Source organism: Dermacentor albipictus, chromosome 2 (genome assembly GCF_038994185.2).
Source record: "Dermacentor albipictus isolate Rhodes 1998 colony chromosome 2, USDA_Dalb.pri_finalv2, whole genome shotgun sequence".
NCBI classification, from domain to species: domain Eukaryota; kingdom Metazoa; phylum Arthropoda; class Arachnida; order Ixodida; family Ixodidae; genus Dermacentor; species Dermacentor albipictus.
This window is the reverse complement of record NC_091822.1, coordinates 158235459-158253488: the sequence shown is the minus strand read 5'-3', so window position 1 is coordinate 158253488 and position 18030 is coordinate 158235459. Positions and strand designations below refer to the sequence as shown.

Here is an 18030-nt window from a genome sequence, read left to right as displayed (position 1 = left end):
AGAAACGGATTTTGATCAATAGTGCCAATTTGTCACTATAGTGATTACATGTAATGGAGAAGAAGTAAACAATTAGCACAATTTTTGTGCCCCGTTAAGTGATATAGAAATCAAGAAAAGGTGTCCTGAAGAAGTTGGCAAACATAGCCACACAGGAAAGTTCAATGGTAATATTTCACCACCACGGAGCAGCGAAGTGGCTGTGATAAGGGGACTTATATGTCCCACTGTCCAACAAAAGGTTAAACTGATCAGAATGAGCTTTGCTGCATTTAAGACAGCTGAATTCTAGTGACTGTAGCAATTGGAAATGTTATTTAAGGCCTGAAACTTGTTGCAGTAAGTGCGGAAAATCTGCATGCTTTTAAAGAGAATTGGAACACCAAGTTTTATAAATAACTCTGCACCAAAAAAAAGCGAATACTAGTGCCATTTTGTAATATTGTTGCAATGTTTGCAAGGGCATTGCAAAAGTCCTGCTCTCAAATAGTGCTAAATTTCAGATTGCTGTATATGATCGGATCAATCTTTCTCTTTAATTCAAAATTTTTATAATTTTTGCTTAGGATGTCTCGCTAGGTCCAGTAAACAGAACTCCAATATTGTTCTTTGTTGCCCAACTAAAATTTCAAGCTTGGTGGTTCTTGCAGTCCGACTTTCAGCCATTTCTTTTTAACTTGTGCCAAGCAGGTTGTGTATACCATTCCATTATATTGTGCTAGAGAGTACATGGGACAAATGAAATTATGTGTGAATGTTCGACTTTGTGAGCGTGAGCTATCCAAGGGGTAGCGCCACTTCATCTCCCGGAGAATTGCAAGTCGTGCGGTTGTCGCCCCAATTTTTTTAAAAATGTGTCATTTTTAAACAGTAAGCCAATTGACAAGGGAAATCGCCGAGGCTCACAACATAAAAATTCGGGACAAAGCGCGTATCAGTGAACCGTGCATCACTCTTCATGACAAGGAATTGCGTTACCTATGTCAATTTTGATTATGCGTCAGATTGACACAGTTGCCTCGACGCATCTCTGTGCCTCGTGCATGTTGTGGTTATAAACTGGCACCTATATATTTGTTATACATATCTTCAATAAAATATCAGTTGAGAGTCGGCGCCATGTCGTTTTCATACCTTCTTGTGTCCTTGTCTTGTGTTGCGCTGTAACAAACCACTATGATTCCCAACCAACTGGCCCAACTTGCCGTTTTGATGCAGAATAGGAACACTTGCATGATGAGCAGCATCGGAGCCAGGTGTGGAAGACGACAAACGCACGAGGAGTAGCACAACACATTGATGCAGTTACACCGAGGGACGACGATGCTCGTCCCAGGAATAGGCGCTCGAGAGCTGCGCTCTAAAAAGTGGCAGAACATTGCAATGTCCTGCTTCCACATGACTGCCTTCTGCAGCTTGACAGTAACTTCCTGGAAAATGAAACTGAATCTGACTAGGAAAGCTATTATATGAAATTATTTAGCATGCTCTTGCCAATATTTTTTCAAAGCTAGGACCTTCACGTAAAGTAAAAAATATTGCGAGCACTCCTTTAGCATGTGGTCTGCGATTTTGAGATGTCAGTGTGGTCTTGAAAACCTGCAACACATTTTTTTTGCTCCATATAGAACAGAAACCCATTACTAGTGCCACAAGAGCACATGAGAACATTTGGATGTTGTAAAGCAGAAAAACATATTTCCTGTGAGCATGTAAAAGCTGATAGGTTTGAACCTGCTAGGCTACAGGATTGTTTCCTGTGCAGCTGTGACTCGCATTCCAGTTGGCGAGCCATTCGAAAGGTCAACAACCATGCCACTTCTGAAGGGCAGCTTGTGTGTAAGGCAATCATGGCACGCAGGATATTTGTCAGGTGCTACAACGGACAAAAGGATCCTTACAGATGCTTGATACTTATTTTCAAAGCTGTACAAACTCGCCACACATCACTCGCACTTAAATGGATTGCACTTGCAAAGTTTGAAAGTTGGGTAACGAGCGATATTTGATACTAAAGTAGGTCTCCAAACGATATTGACACAATTGCAGTGCATAACAAAATTTGCCAGCGTGCCGGGTATAAGCACACTGCTCAAAGAAATGGAAAAGAGTGCTGCACTATTTCTGACTGTACTTGTATGTGGTAACGACAGTCTATGTATGAAATTACTGTATGGAATAAATACTTGCACGCTTCAACACTTGCTGGCATTTTTGTTTGGGTTAGAGGGTGTAAGACAGTCTCTTAAAAACTGATGCCACATTTCTGGCATTGCAAAAGTACAAGACTTCTAAACCACCAAGAAAAAATACTGGAAAGCCTCAGACTAAATTTTGCCAGAACCACGATAAGGTTACGAGGCATGTTATGTAGTGGAAGACTTTGGATTAGTTATGACCACCTGGGGTTCATTACCACGTACACATTGAAATCGAAGTACTCAGGCATTTTTACACTTCGCCCCTATCAAAATGCAGCCATCGCAGCTGCGATCAAGCCCACAACCTCAGCAGCGCAACACTATATGTAGCCACTAAGCCACTGTGCTGGGGTTGAACAACTCTGAATACCCTAAATAATTTATTCGTAGTTTTTCCACAAGGTAGTTTTGCTTTGTTTCTGATGAGGCACATGTTTTGCGATCTCACGACACAGATGGCGGTCATGCCGGAGCTGAACACTACGACATGCAGGCACTCGCTTGGTCCGTCATGCTGCTACAGTACAAGTGGCCGTACGTCCAGTCGGACCATAGCAGACAACCGAGAGAGCCTAGAGAGTCATGTTTTCTGTACCAGTGTTTAGAAAATAAGGACAGGGGACATCTACTTTTAATGAACAAGGAGCCTTTATTTGTCTTTTTCTGAAAAACAAATTTGTCTATGGTGATAATGAAAAATGACTTGATTTAACAAAATTCGCGGCAGAACAAAAAAACATGCACACTCTAAGCCTGCGGAGGTACAAAAACTAGACTAGCAGCCACTGATTAAACAAAATACCTGATGGGAAGCAAGAAAACATTCCCTCTTCTGAGAAGAACGGTAGTTTCCAAGCCCCTCAAAATGTTTATGATGTCACTGCATGAAGAAGTCCAGCAGTCAGGACACTATGAAATGGAGAATTCTCACGAAGAAAAAAAGAAAACGCCATGGTTGCTTGATGTAGCACGTGCCAATTTCTCATAACTCGTCCTTGACGAAGGAACCAATGATGTTGAGACGTCCCTGGAGCTCCTCCTTCTTGGCCGGCGTGATCTTGCCATTGCGGATGTTCTTCACCCGTTCAGTCTCGCTGTCGATAAAGCCCTTGCCGCGCTCCAAAACCTTCTGCATCATCTTGATGTAGACGTCCGCAGATTTCTTGTCTGCCTCCTTCTCGAGTGACTCCTGGAGCTTTTTCGCCTCCGACAGGATGCCTTCCTGCTTGGTCTTGTCTTCCTCCTTCATAAACTTGGTAGCCAGCTCGTCAAACTTTGGAAGACAGTGTTTCAGCTGCAACTTGATACCTGTGCAAGAAGCAATGTGGATATGCAAAATAAGATCCCACATGCACTCCGAAATTGCCAGAAGGACCAGAGTCCAGATACCTGAATTTAGCTATAAATTTTAGGGCAACAATTTGCTCAGTTCAACTTGTTATACTATCACAGAATGAAATGCAAATGGGAGTAAACAAATAATCCAGAATTCGAAGGAAACCTGTCTGGCCAGGAAGGAACATATGGGAATAAAACGAATACTTGCCAAGAGGTAAAGTGTATTACATGAACACCATGCTTCAGGGCCCATACGCCTCCCTTAATCACAAGGGAAGCAAATGCGGTGGCACTTGTGAAAGTATGGAAGAGATAAAGCAGTGTGCTTGCGTAGATTTCGGGCCGATTCCCACGTGTCCTATTTATCGCATGCTGCGTCTGAATGTGCAGCGATTCTAGCATTAGTCGTGCAGGCAGTACGTTCGCTGTGGCGATAACTGATGCCGAGTCCCAGTGTATGCAATGGCCCGTGTTTCGAGAAAGTGTTGGAAGCATTGTTTCCCCTGATGATGTCGTATTGATGTCAAATGATATGAAGAGAAACTCGGTTTGCCACACTTTAACGTAACATCACGAGAGCACAGGCCATTGCATAGAGTGGGACTTGGCATAAATTATGCCACAAAGATAATGCCTGCAGGACTAATGGTAGAATTGCTGCCCACCCAGACGACGCAGCATGCGACAGATGGGAAACCATGAGAGTCTGCTCAAAATCTACGCACACACACTGCGTCATCTCTTCCATACTTTAACAAGAGCCCACCGCATTTTGCTTTGCATCAAGGAAGCCGTACGGGCCCTGATACGTTTTCATTTGATACACTCTACCTCTTGGCAAGTATTCCTTTCATTCCACTATGGGAATAAACAGAGGACAACTCTTGCACTTATTTATACTTATTTGCAATGCATAACCAGCAATGCCAGGTGATATATGCGGCTTCACCAACTCCATGCACTGTAGCAAAGGCTAGAGTGTTTCTCAACAGAAGAGTAAGAGGAGCCAACTGCAAGAGAAAAGGGAAAACTGCTTTGCTTATTGTGGCAGAGAGCGATCAGATGCGGACACTGAAGGAATCGGCATGGTCCTCTTCTATAGTAGGCCGACACGGCCTGTAGCATTTGCTGCACTTCATGGAGTAGGCAAGGTACAGTTATGTGCTTCATGCTACATTTCATACGCAGCAAGCAAAGCTGCGCAAGCTACTCGTGAATTGTTGCTCCGCACTCTTTACAGTGCCATTGCTTTGAATCTGCAATGATTTCTACTAATAACTTCATACATTAACTACAGCTCTGGGGCGTAAGGTTATACAAAATCGCGTATTATTTGTGCCCCTAGATGCTTCCAGTATGTTTGGTCATGAGGGAAAGTGGTTCACTGTGCCCACTGGCTGCAAAATGCACGGCTCTGCTCACACGGCAGCCAACAGTTTAATATCTCCGACATTTTCTACATAGGGAATTAGTCATTTGTGAAATAAAATAAAAGTATGAGAATTAATGTTATGCTGAATTACATAATGGATACCCATATCCGTTTCATACATGACAAAATCTCAATCACGAATGCCACCTCTTTAGTCTTCCAAAGCTTGGCCTGCTATTTATGAAACGGAGTAGTTTTGTGCATAGCTTAGGTTTTAACAAGATGCTGCAGGGGAGGGCCGCATATTAATTTTGACCATATGGGATCACGTGGCAGTAAAGCATTATTGCGTTACACCCTATCGAAATGTGGCCATGGCAGCTGGAAATCAAACTCCACTACCATGTTCTCAACAGCACAACATATTCGCCACTGACGCATTACGATAGTTAGCCGAGTATCTGAATTAAATGTGCCGCCGATGCGTTGGAGGAATGCAGAAACTACGCCTTCCACCTTGTTTTTTAATGTTCCGTGCTCAATGGGGCATTATGGTAGAAACAAGCCCTTGCTGGTGCTCAACTTTATACAATACATGCCAAGGGGGCACAGCAATGACAAGTGAAATCCAAGATGGCTCCACTCTGCCATTGTGCTCACTGAATTTCAAGTCACTTGGTCCTGGTTGTCAATATTATGTAGGCGACTAACACAAGAGTTTTGCAATGTTCGCGCTTGTAAATGAGACGACTTAAAAAAAAAAAAAACATGCATAGCTTTGAAGCAAGCTTGGCATGGCCATGGCCAAGTTAAAACACGGATGCTAGATTTAAGTAAAGACGAAGGACTGTAGTGTCCAGCTTGTTTACCAAGCCTAAGGGCAAGTTCTTTCCGAGTAATCGATGCTGATTATGTGGAAAGAATTGCGAGTGCATATGCCGAGTATATTCGGTTATTTAGGGAAGCTTGAACAAAAGCATGAAATGCACACGTGAAAACTGTCTAACCAGTAGCATTAGATAGATCAGGGCTCAAATGCTGTAGTGCCGCAATTACAGATGAATGGTCGTCAATACAGTCGCCAGGCATGATGAGGTTCATGGAAAGCGTAATGATGACGTGGTCTTGCATGACACTTTAGAACCCGCTTCGGAATACATTGGCTAAAGATATGCTTCTCATCCATTTTTTTCTTCGCAGTGATCGGCAGCAACGATAAGGGAAGCGCTTCATCCAATATTTTTTTTTTTTTTGTATATTCAGATAACAACCGTCTTACCGGAGTTCTTTTTAACGAAGGCTTTGATCTCGTCGGCCTTAAAGTCTCCCGTGAATGTCACCGGCTGTTCCTGACCGGCGACAAACAGCTTCAGCACGGGGAAATCGTCCTTCTTAACTCCAAATCGCTCGGCGAGGTCCGCATTTTCCTTGTTGCCGTAATCTGCATGGAGCGAGGAAGAAAAAGACAATGTATACATCGCAACAGCAGGTGCTCCGCCGTGTGCTAGTAGACTCGCGAGCAACGGCAGGTGCGGGCAGGTGCCGAGTGCGCGACTTACCTTGAACGCCAACTTCGGCAACCAGGAAATCGGGAGTGTTTTGGGACTCCTCAGCAACTTTCACAAACTCGTCGTGCTTCTCTCCGTAAGGGTAGGTGACATCGAACTTGACCAGAGTTACCTTGAACTTTGGAACGATCTGGAAGGGTAGATGAATAAAAAGGAAACAAACAAAAGCGCCTTTTATTTCTCGCAGAGAAAAAAAAAAAAGGAAGAAACCGCGCATGGATTAGCCGCACCAGTTTCGTTTTAGAGCTAGTGTCCAGCCAGCACACACTACCACCGCTTGGGAAGACCATTCAACTGGCCGACAACGAAAAGAATTTCCTCGCGTTCCATCGGTAAGGTTTCTCGGGGGAGTGTTGCATATCACATACCTTGTCGAACGTGGACGTCAGCAGCGAAACGCTGCCCTTCGTACTCGAAGCGAAAGCTGTGCTGCTCACCAGAGCCACGCACAGGAGGATAGACCTGAGCCACATGTTCGAGAAGCGCGCAAACGGTCCACCCGCACCGAGATCAAGTTCGCAAAATGAAGACCGCCGACTCAACCGTGGCCCTGGCCGTATATCATGAACCCAGGGAACGAACCCGGCCCGTCTTTGTTGTACTTCGGCGATTGGTTCGAAGGCAGAAACGTCGCGTGATTTGATTGGCCAGAGTAGCCCAAAAACCACGTGCCCTTGATGGCGTTCGCAATGGGATTGCGCGTGCTAGCGTTAGTTTGCGAGTTGCTTGCGATCTACTCGCTAGTTAATGATCGCTGTGATACATGCTCATAGCCTTGTTTGGGCAAGTCGTAATTTACGAGATAAGGCGCGAAATTTGTTTTATAATGCACCCCTAGGCACACAGACTCGCCAAGTTGTAAGCCTAGCGCAGCAATGTGTTGCCTCACAAAGGAGCAAAATAAAAGTGTTAATTTAGGATTGTAAACGAACTGTGTCTGAAGAAATACTACCAAACACCGCACGTAAGTTGACTTTTTTTAATTCGCAGGTTACATAAAAAGCGATAAAAGCAAAAGCTGTCTTATCCAACCAATCATGCAGCAGTTTACAAATGACAGTACTTTCAGCCAATCATAAGGCCGCTTTTATTTCGGCGTATTCAAGATGGCAGCATGTTCCGAGCAGGAGATAGACGGGATCCTATCGACGGATTTACGCTCAAATTTTCCCGTTTCTCCTGCGCCGATTCCGAACAGTGAAGTGATCTCTAAGCACTCACGGACCAGGGAACGTAGCCTATCAAAGAAGGTCTCCAACAACGAGGTACAGTCCCGCAGTTATTCTTTATTTGGTGGGTGTGTTTTGAGAAATTGTAGACCTCAGAAAGCTGGGGGATAGGCTTATGGGTTTTAGGCTTAAATCTGGAATTTATACCCAAAAACTGCGCCCGGATCAGAGCAGTTACGGCCAGGTTCACGTGCTGGCGTCCGTCTGCCGCTCCTTGACTTGGCGCCGCTAGAGCGTTAGTGAATTTTGACGCCTTGCGAGCGTCTTCGAGCCGACGTTTAGCGCGGAGGGGAGCTCCAGTGCTCGGCTGATCTCCCAAGTCATCGTATGGTTGCATCGTACTCCGTCATGCTTAGTTTTGGCCACGCCGGTGGGAAACGCGTGTGGTTGCGGCGTGCGAGAATTTGTGCCCCACATTTGGTGAGTATATTCGCTCCGGAGGGCTCATTCGTCGTTGCTGCGCGAGATAACGGGGTGTCCCTTTTTTATTTTATTTTTTTCCCCCGTTATCGCCGCCCCAGCGAGGTGACATTGGACGGTGCACAGCCCGGAGAGATCGTCGTGTTGTGCGTAGCCTTTCCGCGTTCGCGCCGTGCAACACTGCTAGTCGCCTTCACGCGGGTGTCACGCATGCTGGTGCTGAATGCCACGCGTTGTGTGAGCGTCCTTTTTCTTGCTTCGCGATCCGCGCGTTCGTCTATGCCCGGTATCCATCCCATCGAGGCGCCACGAGCGTTTGGTTTTCCTGCGGTTGATAGGTGGAAGACGTGGGTGTGTGCTGTTGTGTCGTCTGCCTTTGGAACGCCGGCTTAGGGGCGTGAAATGTTTGCAGGCTGCGGATCGATGTCTCGTTCCTTGTGTTTGCATTGGTGTGGACTTGTCATCAAGGCCTAAGTGAACTCAAACTGTTCGTGTTCTTTTTTTTTTCGTTTTTCTTCCTAACCTCTTTGCTGCCGGCTATACGCGTACGACGCCCCAAAGACGCTGCGCCGCTCCACTTTTTTTTTTATTTCCCTCCCTTTCCGTTGCAGCAGGAACGCATAGTATGCGTTGCCTGTGCGAGTCGGGCACTCCCACGTGTTCTGCTAAAGCTGGCGTTTGAAAATCAAGTGGTGGCAGGAGGGGTGGTGAAGCGACCTTGCAATTTCTTAACTTTGTTTCTTTTTTTTCTCGTAGCGGTCCTGGAAAAAAAAAATATTTCACGTCTGATACGAAAATCAGGAGCATGATTTGTCGCCTCGCCCACCCTTTTTTTTTTTAGCATCTTCCTTCCCGCTTCTTACGATTACGTGCTCGAGCCCTCCACGTTAGTTTCGCATGCGCAAACAAATTTAATGACGCAACTTGGCGGCGATCGTAAAAGCGTCGCGTAGTACGAATGCAGCACTTATGAAATTGAAGAACGCCCCTTGACCGCGCCTCGACTGTGAAATAGTAAAAAAAAAAAAGTACCCGATGCGGCTGCAGCCTCTGCAGCAACTCATCAGTCGTCGTCAAAGAAGGCCGTCGGTCGGCCGAGGGAAGCGATAACAGACGAATTGTGGGGCGTGTTCATTTGTCGCGATAAAAATCAACCTCCGATTGTTTCTTTACTTAAAACGGTGTGCGAGGGCGGAGTCCGTAACTGATACGCTGCGACTGCTGCCTTCTTTTTGTCGTCTTGGGGAAGAAGTCCTGTGCCAACCAGCGGGTCCCGCGCGGTTTGTTGGTTGTTCGGCAATATACGGCCACGTCGCCTGCCGCCGGCGCCTGCCTGCCCTTTTTTTTTTTCTATTTCGCGGCCTGGCAAGTCGCATTTTTTTTGGTCGCTGCCTGTCTTTCTTTCCTCTTCTCTGCTCCCCGTCGTTTTTTTTTTTTTCTCTCTCGACCGCCGAAATGCTCGCTTCCTTGTAACCGCCGCACTGTACTACGTTCGTGAGGTGCTCGGAAGGCCGCAGCTTTTTTTTTTTTTTTTTTCTCCTTGAGAACGCGCATTATGCTTCTCGGACACAGTGCTCCAGGAGCAGGAGGGTGAGCGGCCTGCTTGCTTGCTGCCCAGTCTTGTGGCTTCGCACGCCGATTGAAAAGGAACCTGCGCTTTGGCGGTCGCCCACTAGGTTGGGGTTGGTGTGCACCGCGTGTTTCTTTCTTTTTGACAATTATGTTAGGGAGCTTTTCGGCCCCGTTCTTCGAGGGCCGTAAGCCACTTAACTGTCCGTGCGGTCACGTTACTCGGAGCGCTCCCGATCCGTGCTAAGTGCGGGATAATGCTTTAGCTGGGGCCAGTAGTCACGCTACACATAGAAGTGCTCCATGGACAGACGAGAGAGATAGAGAGAATGAAGAGAAATAAGCGAAAGTGCACTTTGGTAAGAGCTGTGGCCTTCGACACGCCTTCCTTTTACATTTACATTCTATGCAGCACGCTTGACATCCGATGCCGCACGCTTCTGTCGCATTCGTGTAAAAGCGGCCAGTACGTCCGCAGTGTACCAGTATGTCGTCTGTAAATAACTCATTCACACACTTGTTTGCATTAGCTTTTTTTTTTGTTGCTGTACTGTGCGACTCTTCACTTAATGACCATCATTAAAGCTTGAATGGTTTATGGAAGTTCATGCATTAAGCACGAAAAGAAAACTTGATAAATCTGCAGGGTGCAGGTAGATTTGTGGAAAAAGTTTCTGTTCAGCTGATTATAAAGACTTTTCGTTGCAAACAGCGTCCATCATATTGTGTAGAGCATCATGGAACAATGAGGTGTAGCAGGATATTGCCGCACAGTTAAGAGGATGTCAATATGTCATATCCAGTTTGACACCACTGTCATTGCTAGCAGCTTGCGTTCGCATGTGTGTAGGCTGACCTTCCTATTGGAGAAACGAAGGGTTAAAGTTTCGACCTGATGAAAGATCACAGATGAAGCAGAATTTTAGTGGTACTCGAGCCTGTTTTGCGACACTAGCTTAAAACTAAAACTCTTGGCGCAGGACGCCTAGTAGGTGCTAAGCTGCTGTCATATACCATTTATATTATTACTTTAACGATGGCACATATTGGTACCTGATAAAAGTGTTTATTTTCTATCTAAATGGGCAAAACACATCGAGAATAAGCTTAGTAAAGAAAAAAAATTGTTTTGCAGACTGCAATTGGGGGGGGGGGGGAGGGGATGTGAAACACCAGGCAGAAAAGTGGAAGTGGGCTTGACCCCAAGCCACCTATGGCTTTGTTCGGAATTTGCACAGACAGCCTGCGTCATATGTGAACTGTAGGCGTACATTTAATGTGCTTTATATCATGTGTGTGACACCACTGCATCTGAAGATCTTGCATTGGTCTTTCACCTTGTGACAAAAATTGAAAAAGCGAAGTATAGCTGTTCATTCTAACTTTAAGGCATTGTTTTCACTTTTATCCAGTGAATGTAGTCAACTCATTTCAGTTGGATGCTGGGAACTGCACATTTAAAACAAATTATTAGCTGAAGGTGGGCAGTGGACCTTCCAGAAAAGACATAAAATTGTAGAATTCTGGGCTAGTTCTGTACTTGAGAGAAAAACAGCATGTGGAAAGGTCAGAGGTTGTGATCAGTCTTCTCTGTCCTTTGTGTGTCACTCTGTTTACTGATTTTGTGTGCCCAATACAAACATAACATACACTGCCACCTGAACATCAAGTCCTGATACTTCATGGTTTCAGTGCTGTACAGCTTAGTCCTTCCCCCCTTCCGTTGTTATTCCTTATCCATTGTTAGTTATTTGAACAGACCAGAGTGTCTGCTTTTACACATCTCAGGACCTGTCCAAATCTGATTCTTTTTCTTAATGCTACTATAATATCAGCTGTGCTCGTCTACTAATTCATGCTGCTGTATTGCCTTCCTGTTTCTTAACATTATGCCTGTAGCTTTTCTTCCATTGCTCAATGTGTGATCGTTTTCTTTTTCCCAAACTCCTTTATCTTCCAAGTTTTTTAGCCATACGAGTCAATACTTGCAGAATGCACTGGGGCGCGACATTCTCAGGTGATCACTATCGAGAGTATGATCAATTTTGCGAAAGTTTGCGGGACTGCACCAGACGAGTCGAAGTGTGCAGTCAATGGTATTACTGGAGCATGTGCAAAGGTAGCAAGCTTTGCATATCGCCAGAAATGCCGTCAGCCTGGTACACTAACGCGTCTGGCACCAGGTCGCACGGAATTTTGCGAAAGTGATAAAGTCCCCAAAACTGATCGCTACTGGCCTTGGTTCAAGCTACATTTAAGGACGTAATGTATCTGCTGGTCATTGCTTGCTGTAATAACTGGCATGACTGTCTGCTGCGTACATTCCAACTTAGGCAGGTAATGTTGGGTGACCACTTTCGTGAGATTCAGCCCACAAGAGCCTATGAGAGCTCCTTTCTCGCGTTTGCTCGACCCTTATGTGCATGTGCCTGCAACCCATTGTGAAAGTGAAAATATTTCCGGAAGCGATCATGCGATCATCCGAGCATGTGTACCCTATTTGACTCCATCTGGAAATTTTTCCTGTTATCCGGGTGGGCCGTTATTAATTGGCCTAGATAAAAGAAATCTTGCACAGCTTCACATGACTGACTGTACCGTTTTGTACATATTGGGCGATGCTACTAAGGAAAGAGAGGCCTTTCTTACTGCTCACATTTACGACCAAAATATAGTGCACCACATATGAAAGACATAAGTATGCATCATGTAATTTTAATAATTTTATGTTGCAAAATGGGATGTAAATATTTCATGGAAAGCGTCTCAAATCTCGGACATAGGGAGTGATTCAAAATTATGGTAAGCAGCGGGGGGTACAGAATCTTGATAACCACTATCGGCAGCAGACAAGATGCTACCCGTTGGGAATACAACAGGCCAACCAAACAGTGGCTTCCTACTTTGTTCTTGACAAGGGCCCATGCTTATCACCTAAGTTCAGTTCGATGCTCTGCCATGTTTCCTAGTACCTTATCATGTTGTTCCGAGTAATGATATGGTATGTACAGTGCTTTGCTGTTGTTTTGTTGTGCATTTAACCCTTTAATATGTATAGGCTTTCTTCAAAGGGTATTTGCATGAAGGTTTAATGAAGTTGGCCATAGGCATGAAAGAAAGCGGCACAATGTTTTGAATTTGAGTGCCTTCTCACCCATGGTGGAGTAAAATAATTCATTTGGGCAGCTAAAGCTCCATTGACTTCGTGCAAGCGAGAATAGCTTGAGAAATATGAAACAGCTGAGAATATAAAGCCTCTCTTGAATAATAATTGCGTAGTTCCCTCTCATTGTTTACCACGCTGGCCCATACGTATATATTTTTATTGCGAGACAGATGAATCGTAAAGCAATGGTGCAGTCTTTCAAAAACCCTGAAGCAGCTCAAAGTGAATTGCATGGAAACCAGACATCTTTCATTGCATCAAAGGAATGTGCATCTTTTTTTTTCTCTTCGCTCTGTTGTTGACATTTCAAATTGAAAAGTATGTGCCTTACAAATGTTCAAGAATGAAGCATGAAAGTGCCCAACAGTTGTACTGAGCTCGTGGTCATTTATTATTCCTGTGCGCTCAGCTGCCTTTTCTGATAGCAGCATGATGGCTTAGTGTTGCCAGTAGGCAAAGCAAGGTTGATCAGGCCAAACGCACTGTTGCTGAACTGTGCGTTGCATTAAACTTGCAAAGGGATGTAATTGTGAGCGGCAGTACTAGTATGCCTTCTACACTTAAGTTTTTAGGCTTTGATATACCATTTTGTTTTTAGCCTGGACAAATTTAAAATATTCCGTGGAGCATGTAGCACAGCTTGGTCTGTTCAGGAGGATTACCTGGGGAGGTGGATGCTACTTGTGTGACAAATGTAATTGCCCAGGTAGGTAACTAAAGATTCACAATTGTATTTTGTAGTACACTTCAAAACCAGATATCTAGTAAGGGGTGCTAGTTTTACGATATTTACTAAGCAAGCGTGACTTCCCTACTACTCTGCTTCAATTTTGCAATTGCAACATGCATACTAAAGTGAAAAACGAAAGAAACAATGAGCAAAGCTTTCTTTATTAGCTATCTGGACATTTCTCATTTATATAAGTTCTGCCTCTACTATAAGTGCAGCTGAAAAGGTGCATAGATTTGTCACAGGCAATTAAAAAAATCTCTACAAGCTTGTTAAGCATGTTCATATACCACCTTAAGTTGGGTCTGTTTTCCACATTCCTCATTTTTCACTGTGAGCTGTGTAGCCATTTGTTGCTTGTGTTTCACTAAAAAGTTTTTGTTCACAGTCCATTTTATGCTCATTAAGCAGGGCATCAAACCAGAACTGAACCAAAAATGAGAAATCTGAAAGAAATGTGTATTTTTGTGTGAGCTGGAATGTTGCCATTTTTCCAACTCTGGAGTAAAACCAAAAAGGAAGAAAACCTTCAGTTCATGGGAACCACCTTCTCTGGAGCTTTTCATCCATTCATTGCCTGCACTTGTTGCTCACTTATGCACTTTAGTGGTAAACAGGCACAAGTATCCTGTGGTTTTTGAAGTGGCAGCACTACTATGGTACGATTTTTCAAGTCTTGCATCAGGAGTCAAGGACATTAATAATAAACTCATGAACACTTGAAATTGATGGTTTCCCATTAAGGGGAATTTTTAGCTGTGCAGTCATTTTGACCCCGTTGCTGTGCGAGCTAAAAAGAACTAAGTTGGTGTAATAGAATTGACATATTGATTTTGAGCGGTGCTTCTACTATGCGATGTTTAAATGCGCAAAGGTGCAAGATTCTTAAATGTAATTATATTTGCATGTGTTGTACTTCTCTCGTGCGTGCGCCTCCCATCATTAGCCTTTGTTAAATGAACGTCATACATCCCCTTACTCCTTGTAACATCGCTGGATGTTAAACAGATCTTGTGCATTGCATTTAGTTGTAAAGCACTTATTGAGCCCTCTAGCATTTCACTTCAAATAGATTCGAACACTATTGGACCTGCATGACTTTTTCGTATCTACTGTTGACTTCGAGAAAAGCATGCAAACTTTTTTTCCCCCTCTTTTTTCATGCAGCTCTAGTGTGCCACCAAATTTCTCTGGAATATGTTTATGCTATTTTCTAGTAAATATTCTTTGGTTATGCAAATGAACATGAACCTGTTTAATCCATTATTATTCTTTCCCTCTGTACATTTGTTGCATTTGATAGTTTGTTGCGCTTAAAGGATAAGGTTGAACGCTACCAACCATGGGGAACTGGTACCTGATCTAAGCCGTCACTTTTATTATAAAAGTAATTGGAACTGATGAATCTAGCTTGGGACTTCCAGCTTGTAAATATAGTGTTATCACATTTCTGTAAACTACACCCACTGAAGCATCTAAAAATAAAATTTACACACCCTGAAGTACAACAATAACTTGCAAGGACTTCTGCAAAACCTTCGAAACAACACACGGGTCTGCCAACTCTGCTTATTCTTCATAAAGGTTATATATTTGGACTCATTCTATTTTTTACAACTGTTGCATCAAGTTTTAGGATAAATTTTGCTTGCAAGAACATTTTCGAGGTTTTATGAGATCTGGCTATGCAAGATGGCAGTAATTGCATACTAATAGGAAACTGATGAGGATAATTTTTAGTGGCAACTTTATTGAAACAGGGTGGCAACAGATAGTCTCCTAGCCTGCTTAAGCTAATCAGGTCTTACATCTATCGCCATCTGGCATTTTGTTTTTCTCTATCCTTGATTTTCATTTCTTCAATTAAAACCTCTATCTCTCTGTTGTTGAGTTATTTATACTTGTAATGATTCCAGTTCTATCAACCTCAACCCTGCTTTTTCTTTTTCCACCAATACTCTATAAACGTCTCTTGCTTAACACTTCCATCTGCTTTTAATCCCAGCACTTCTATTAGGTGGGCATCATAGTATTGCTGGATGAGTAACCTTGCAGTCCATGTGATGTGCTGAGTCATTTCCAAGCTCTTGCTATAACAAGCAGATGCCTCATCCTGTTACAAATATTTGCTTTCGGTATGTTTGCTCTTGGTCACCTAACTCGTGCCTCAAACAGCAAGGCACTGCCCTTTGTGACAGATTACCCTCCTTTTCGTTCATCACCTTTTGCATTGAATTTACTGTCCCTTGTTCCTTTGTTCCTCTCACTTCCTTTTTGATTACTCTTGGTTGTCTATTTACTTTCATCTACCCGGTATATTTGGTTGCCAACTTTCTTGACTTCTTCCTCCAGCTTCTGTTCATACTTTCGAGATAATGATGTTTGGACACTTTAGCCACTAGTTTCTTTTCACTGATGTTCCTGAGTCTTTCTGCAAAACTAATTTTCCTCTGCGCTTCTCTGACTTTCAAAAGAAGCCTGACCCATGTCACCCTGCAATGCCTCATTTCTGGATTTACCTTGGATTCCAAAAGCCAATATGCAATTTAATATGCTACAAGGGTCCATGAAACTTGAGCACATGGTTTGGGCAAATTTATGCGGTGAAGTTATCTAAGCTGGCAAAATCTACAGCACAAAGGGTGGTGGAAAAGTCATGATCGAAACATAGTAGGGAGCATTAGAGTTTGCACATTTGGGTAGTCAAAGAGACTTTCGCGCAGCCAAAGTGCCACGCCCTGCTTGCATTATTGTGAGCCTTTTGCATTCTTTTGTAAACCCAACAATTTGTGTCCGTAATCTTTGGGTGCACAAAATCTAAAACCCCCGAATGTTTGGCTAGGCAGTCCCTGCTGTTGCAAGTGTACTGCTGTTGCTTGAGTGCTGCATCTAAATCGTATTGTTAATAAGGTGCTTTTTTGTTCCTCAAAAGGTTGTGTGTATGTGTGTGGGTGGCTGGGTGGGTGGTTAGTGCAAATTAAAAAATGCCTGCTGTTGCTCCCCCCCCCCTCACTTTTCTGTTCGCAGGGGTTTTTGCTAACTTTAAGTTGACACGTTGGCAGATATGAATAACAATTTCATAGAAGCTCTGCAGTTCACATTTGTCCGCTTCAGATTTTCTAGTAGGTGCAATTTACTGTGTTGCAATATGTTTTCATTGGAGAGTTGCAGATTTGTAAATTTAGTGCTTAAATTTTTTTAATGCGTAAGCATTGTAGGGCTACCTTGCTCGAAAATCTCTGTCCGTCTATCTGTAGAGCATTACACGATGCATGGTTACACGATGCTCATAGTTCACCACATTGTGCAAGTCTCGTAGCTGTGTGAATAGTAATGGTGACCTTATTCTTTCACTGCTCGCCCATCCTTGTAATGCCCGAGGAGAATAATAGATGTTTCATTTTTTGGCTGACTAAACAGATTCTATACAAAAAAAAGGTTCAGTGTAGCAAATATGGCATTCATGCAGAAGAGTTCCTAAGTGAGGACATGCGTGGTCACAAATAAGTTTAGAAGGCTAACAAAATTGTGTTAACTTCTTTTTGTTAGAGCCTTGTGGGCAGCTTTGGAACCAACTTGGAGACTGTCACATTTTAATTCAACCTTATTTTTTAGTAACCTTGACAATTGCACCTAGAGAAATTCGTCAAATTTGAAGGCTCCATCCAGGTGGCGTCAGACACGCATAATGTGCGCGCTCTTAACGGAGGGGATGACTTGGTTTTGTTTGTCTGTGCTGCAGAGGCTAGGCGGCAGTGGTGGAGTGGTGGCCAAGGCCCTGCCGCAGCAGTGGCGGGAGGAGGAGGAGGAGGAGGGCGTGGGGGAGCGGGACATCAACCAGCTCTCGGACGACGCCTTTGAGAGCGTGCTGCGCGAGCTGGTGGAGTGCAAGCCGCAGGCGCGCTCGAGCTCGCTGGTGCGCAGCCTGCGCCGCGAGGTGCGCGACCAGGAGGAGCTGTTTGATGGCTCCCTGCACGCACTGCCCCTGCTCTCCTCGTCTGCCTCCGGAGGGCACCACCAGCCACGACACCACCACAGGCCGGGCGGCTCCATCTCGCTTCAGGTGTGTGTGTGTGTGTTGTGTGTGTGCTTCTGTACACTGTGGCTCCCCCTTCCTGCCATCCATTGTCGAGTTTCCTAAAAAAAATTGCTAGAAGTAAATATGGCGCTACTTCCTTGACCTCATTCCAGATAAGTTCCGATAAGTAACAATTTTGCAGGTACGGTTCACTTAATTTGGTGGACTTACGTGGAACAAGATTAGGATGTTCCACTCGGTGAAACTTGCGCAAAACAAGATTAATTGATGTACAGTAACAGTGGCAACAAGCTGAACCAAACAAAAGAAGCTGGCACTCAGGGACATTTGCTCCATATGTTCCCTTTTAGTAAGTAGAACACTTTCGCAATTCTCCATTTATTAGTGGAACCTATGGG

General features: G+C 44.2%; 2 protein-coding genes across 6 annotated transcripts in view; one reads left to right on the top strand and one right to left on the bottom strand.

The window, feature by feature from the left end:
* Positions 1-2830: 2830 nt before the first annotated feature.
* wbl (endoplasmic reticulum protein 29-like protein wbl) lies at positions 2831-7076 on the bottom strand. Its single transcript, XM_065426075.2, has 4 exons — positions 6848-7076; positions 6471-6609; positions 6191-6352; positions 2831-3509 (listed from the first exon to the last, which is right to left on the bottom strand). The coding sequence occupies exons 1-4, from the start codon at positions 6950-6952 to the stop codon at positions 3184-3186; spliced, it is 732 nt and encodes a 243-aa protein (XP_065282147.1). The 5' UTR covers positions 6953-7076; the 3' UTR covers positions 2831-3183.
* A 485-nt stretch (positions 7077-7561) lies between these two features.
* LOC135897459 (uncharacterized) overlaps positions 7562-18030 on the top strand; it is a 38199-nt gene continuing 27730 nt past the window's right edge. For 2 of the 5 annotated variants that reach the window (XM_070534181.1, XM_070534179.1), the window contains exons 1-2: positions 7563-7744; positions 17336-17656. In XM_070534181.1, the coding sequence (XP_070390282.1) occupies positions 7586-7744; positions 17336-17656 (480 nt within the window). In that variant the 5' untranslated portion in view covers positions 7563-7585. Of the gene's footprint in view, positions 7745-7863; positions 8129-8323; positions 8366-17335; positions 17657-18030 lie in introns of those variants that run through there. The other 3 variants (XM_070534180.1, XM_065426074.2, XM_070534182.1) reach the window with 3 other exon arrangements.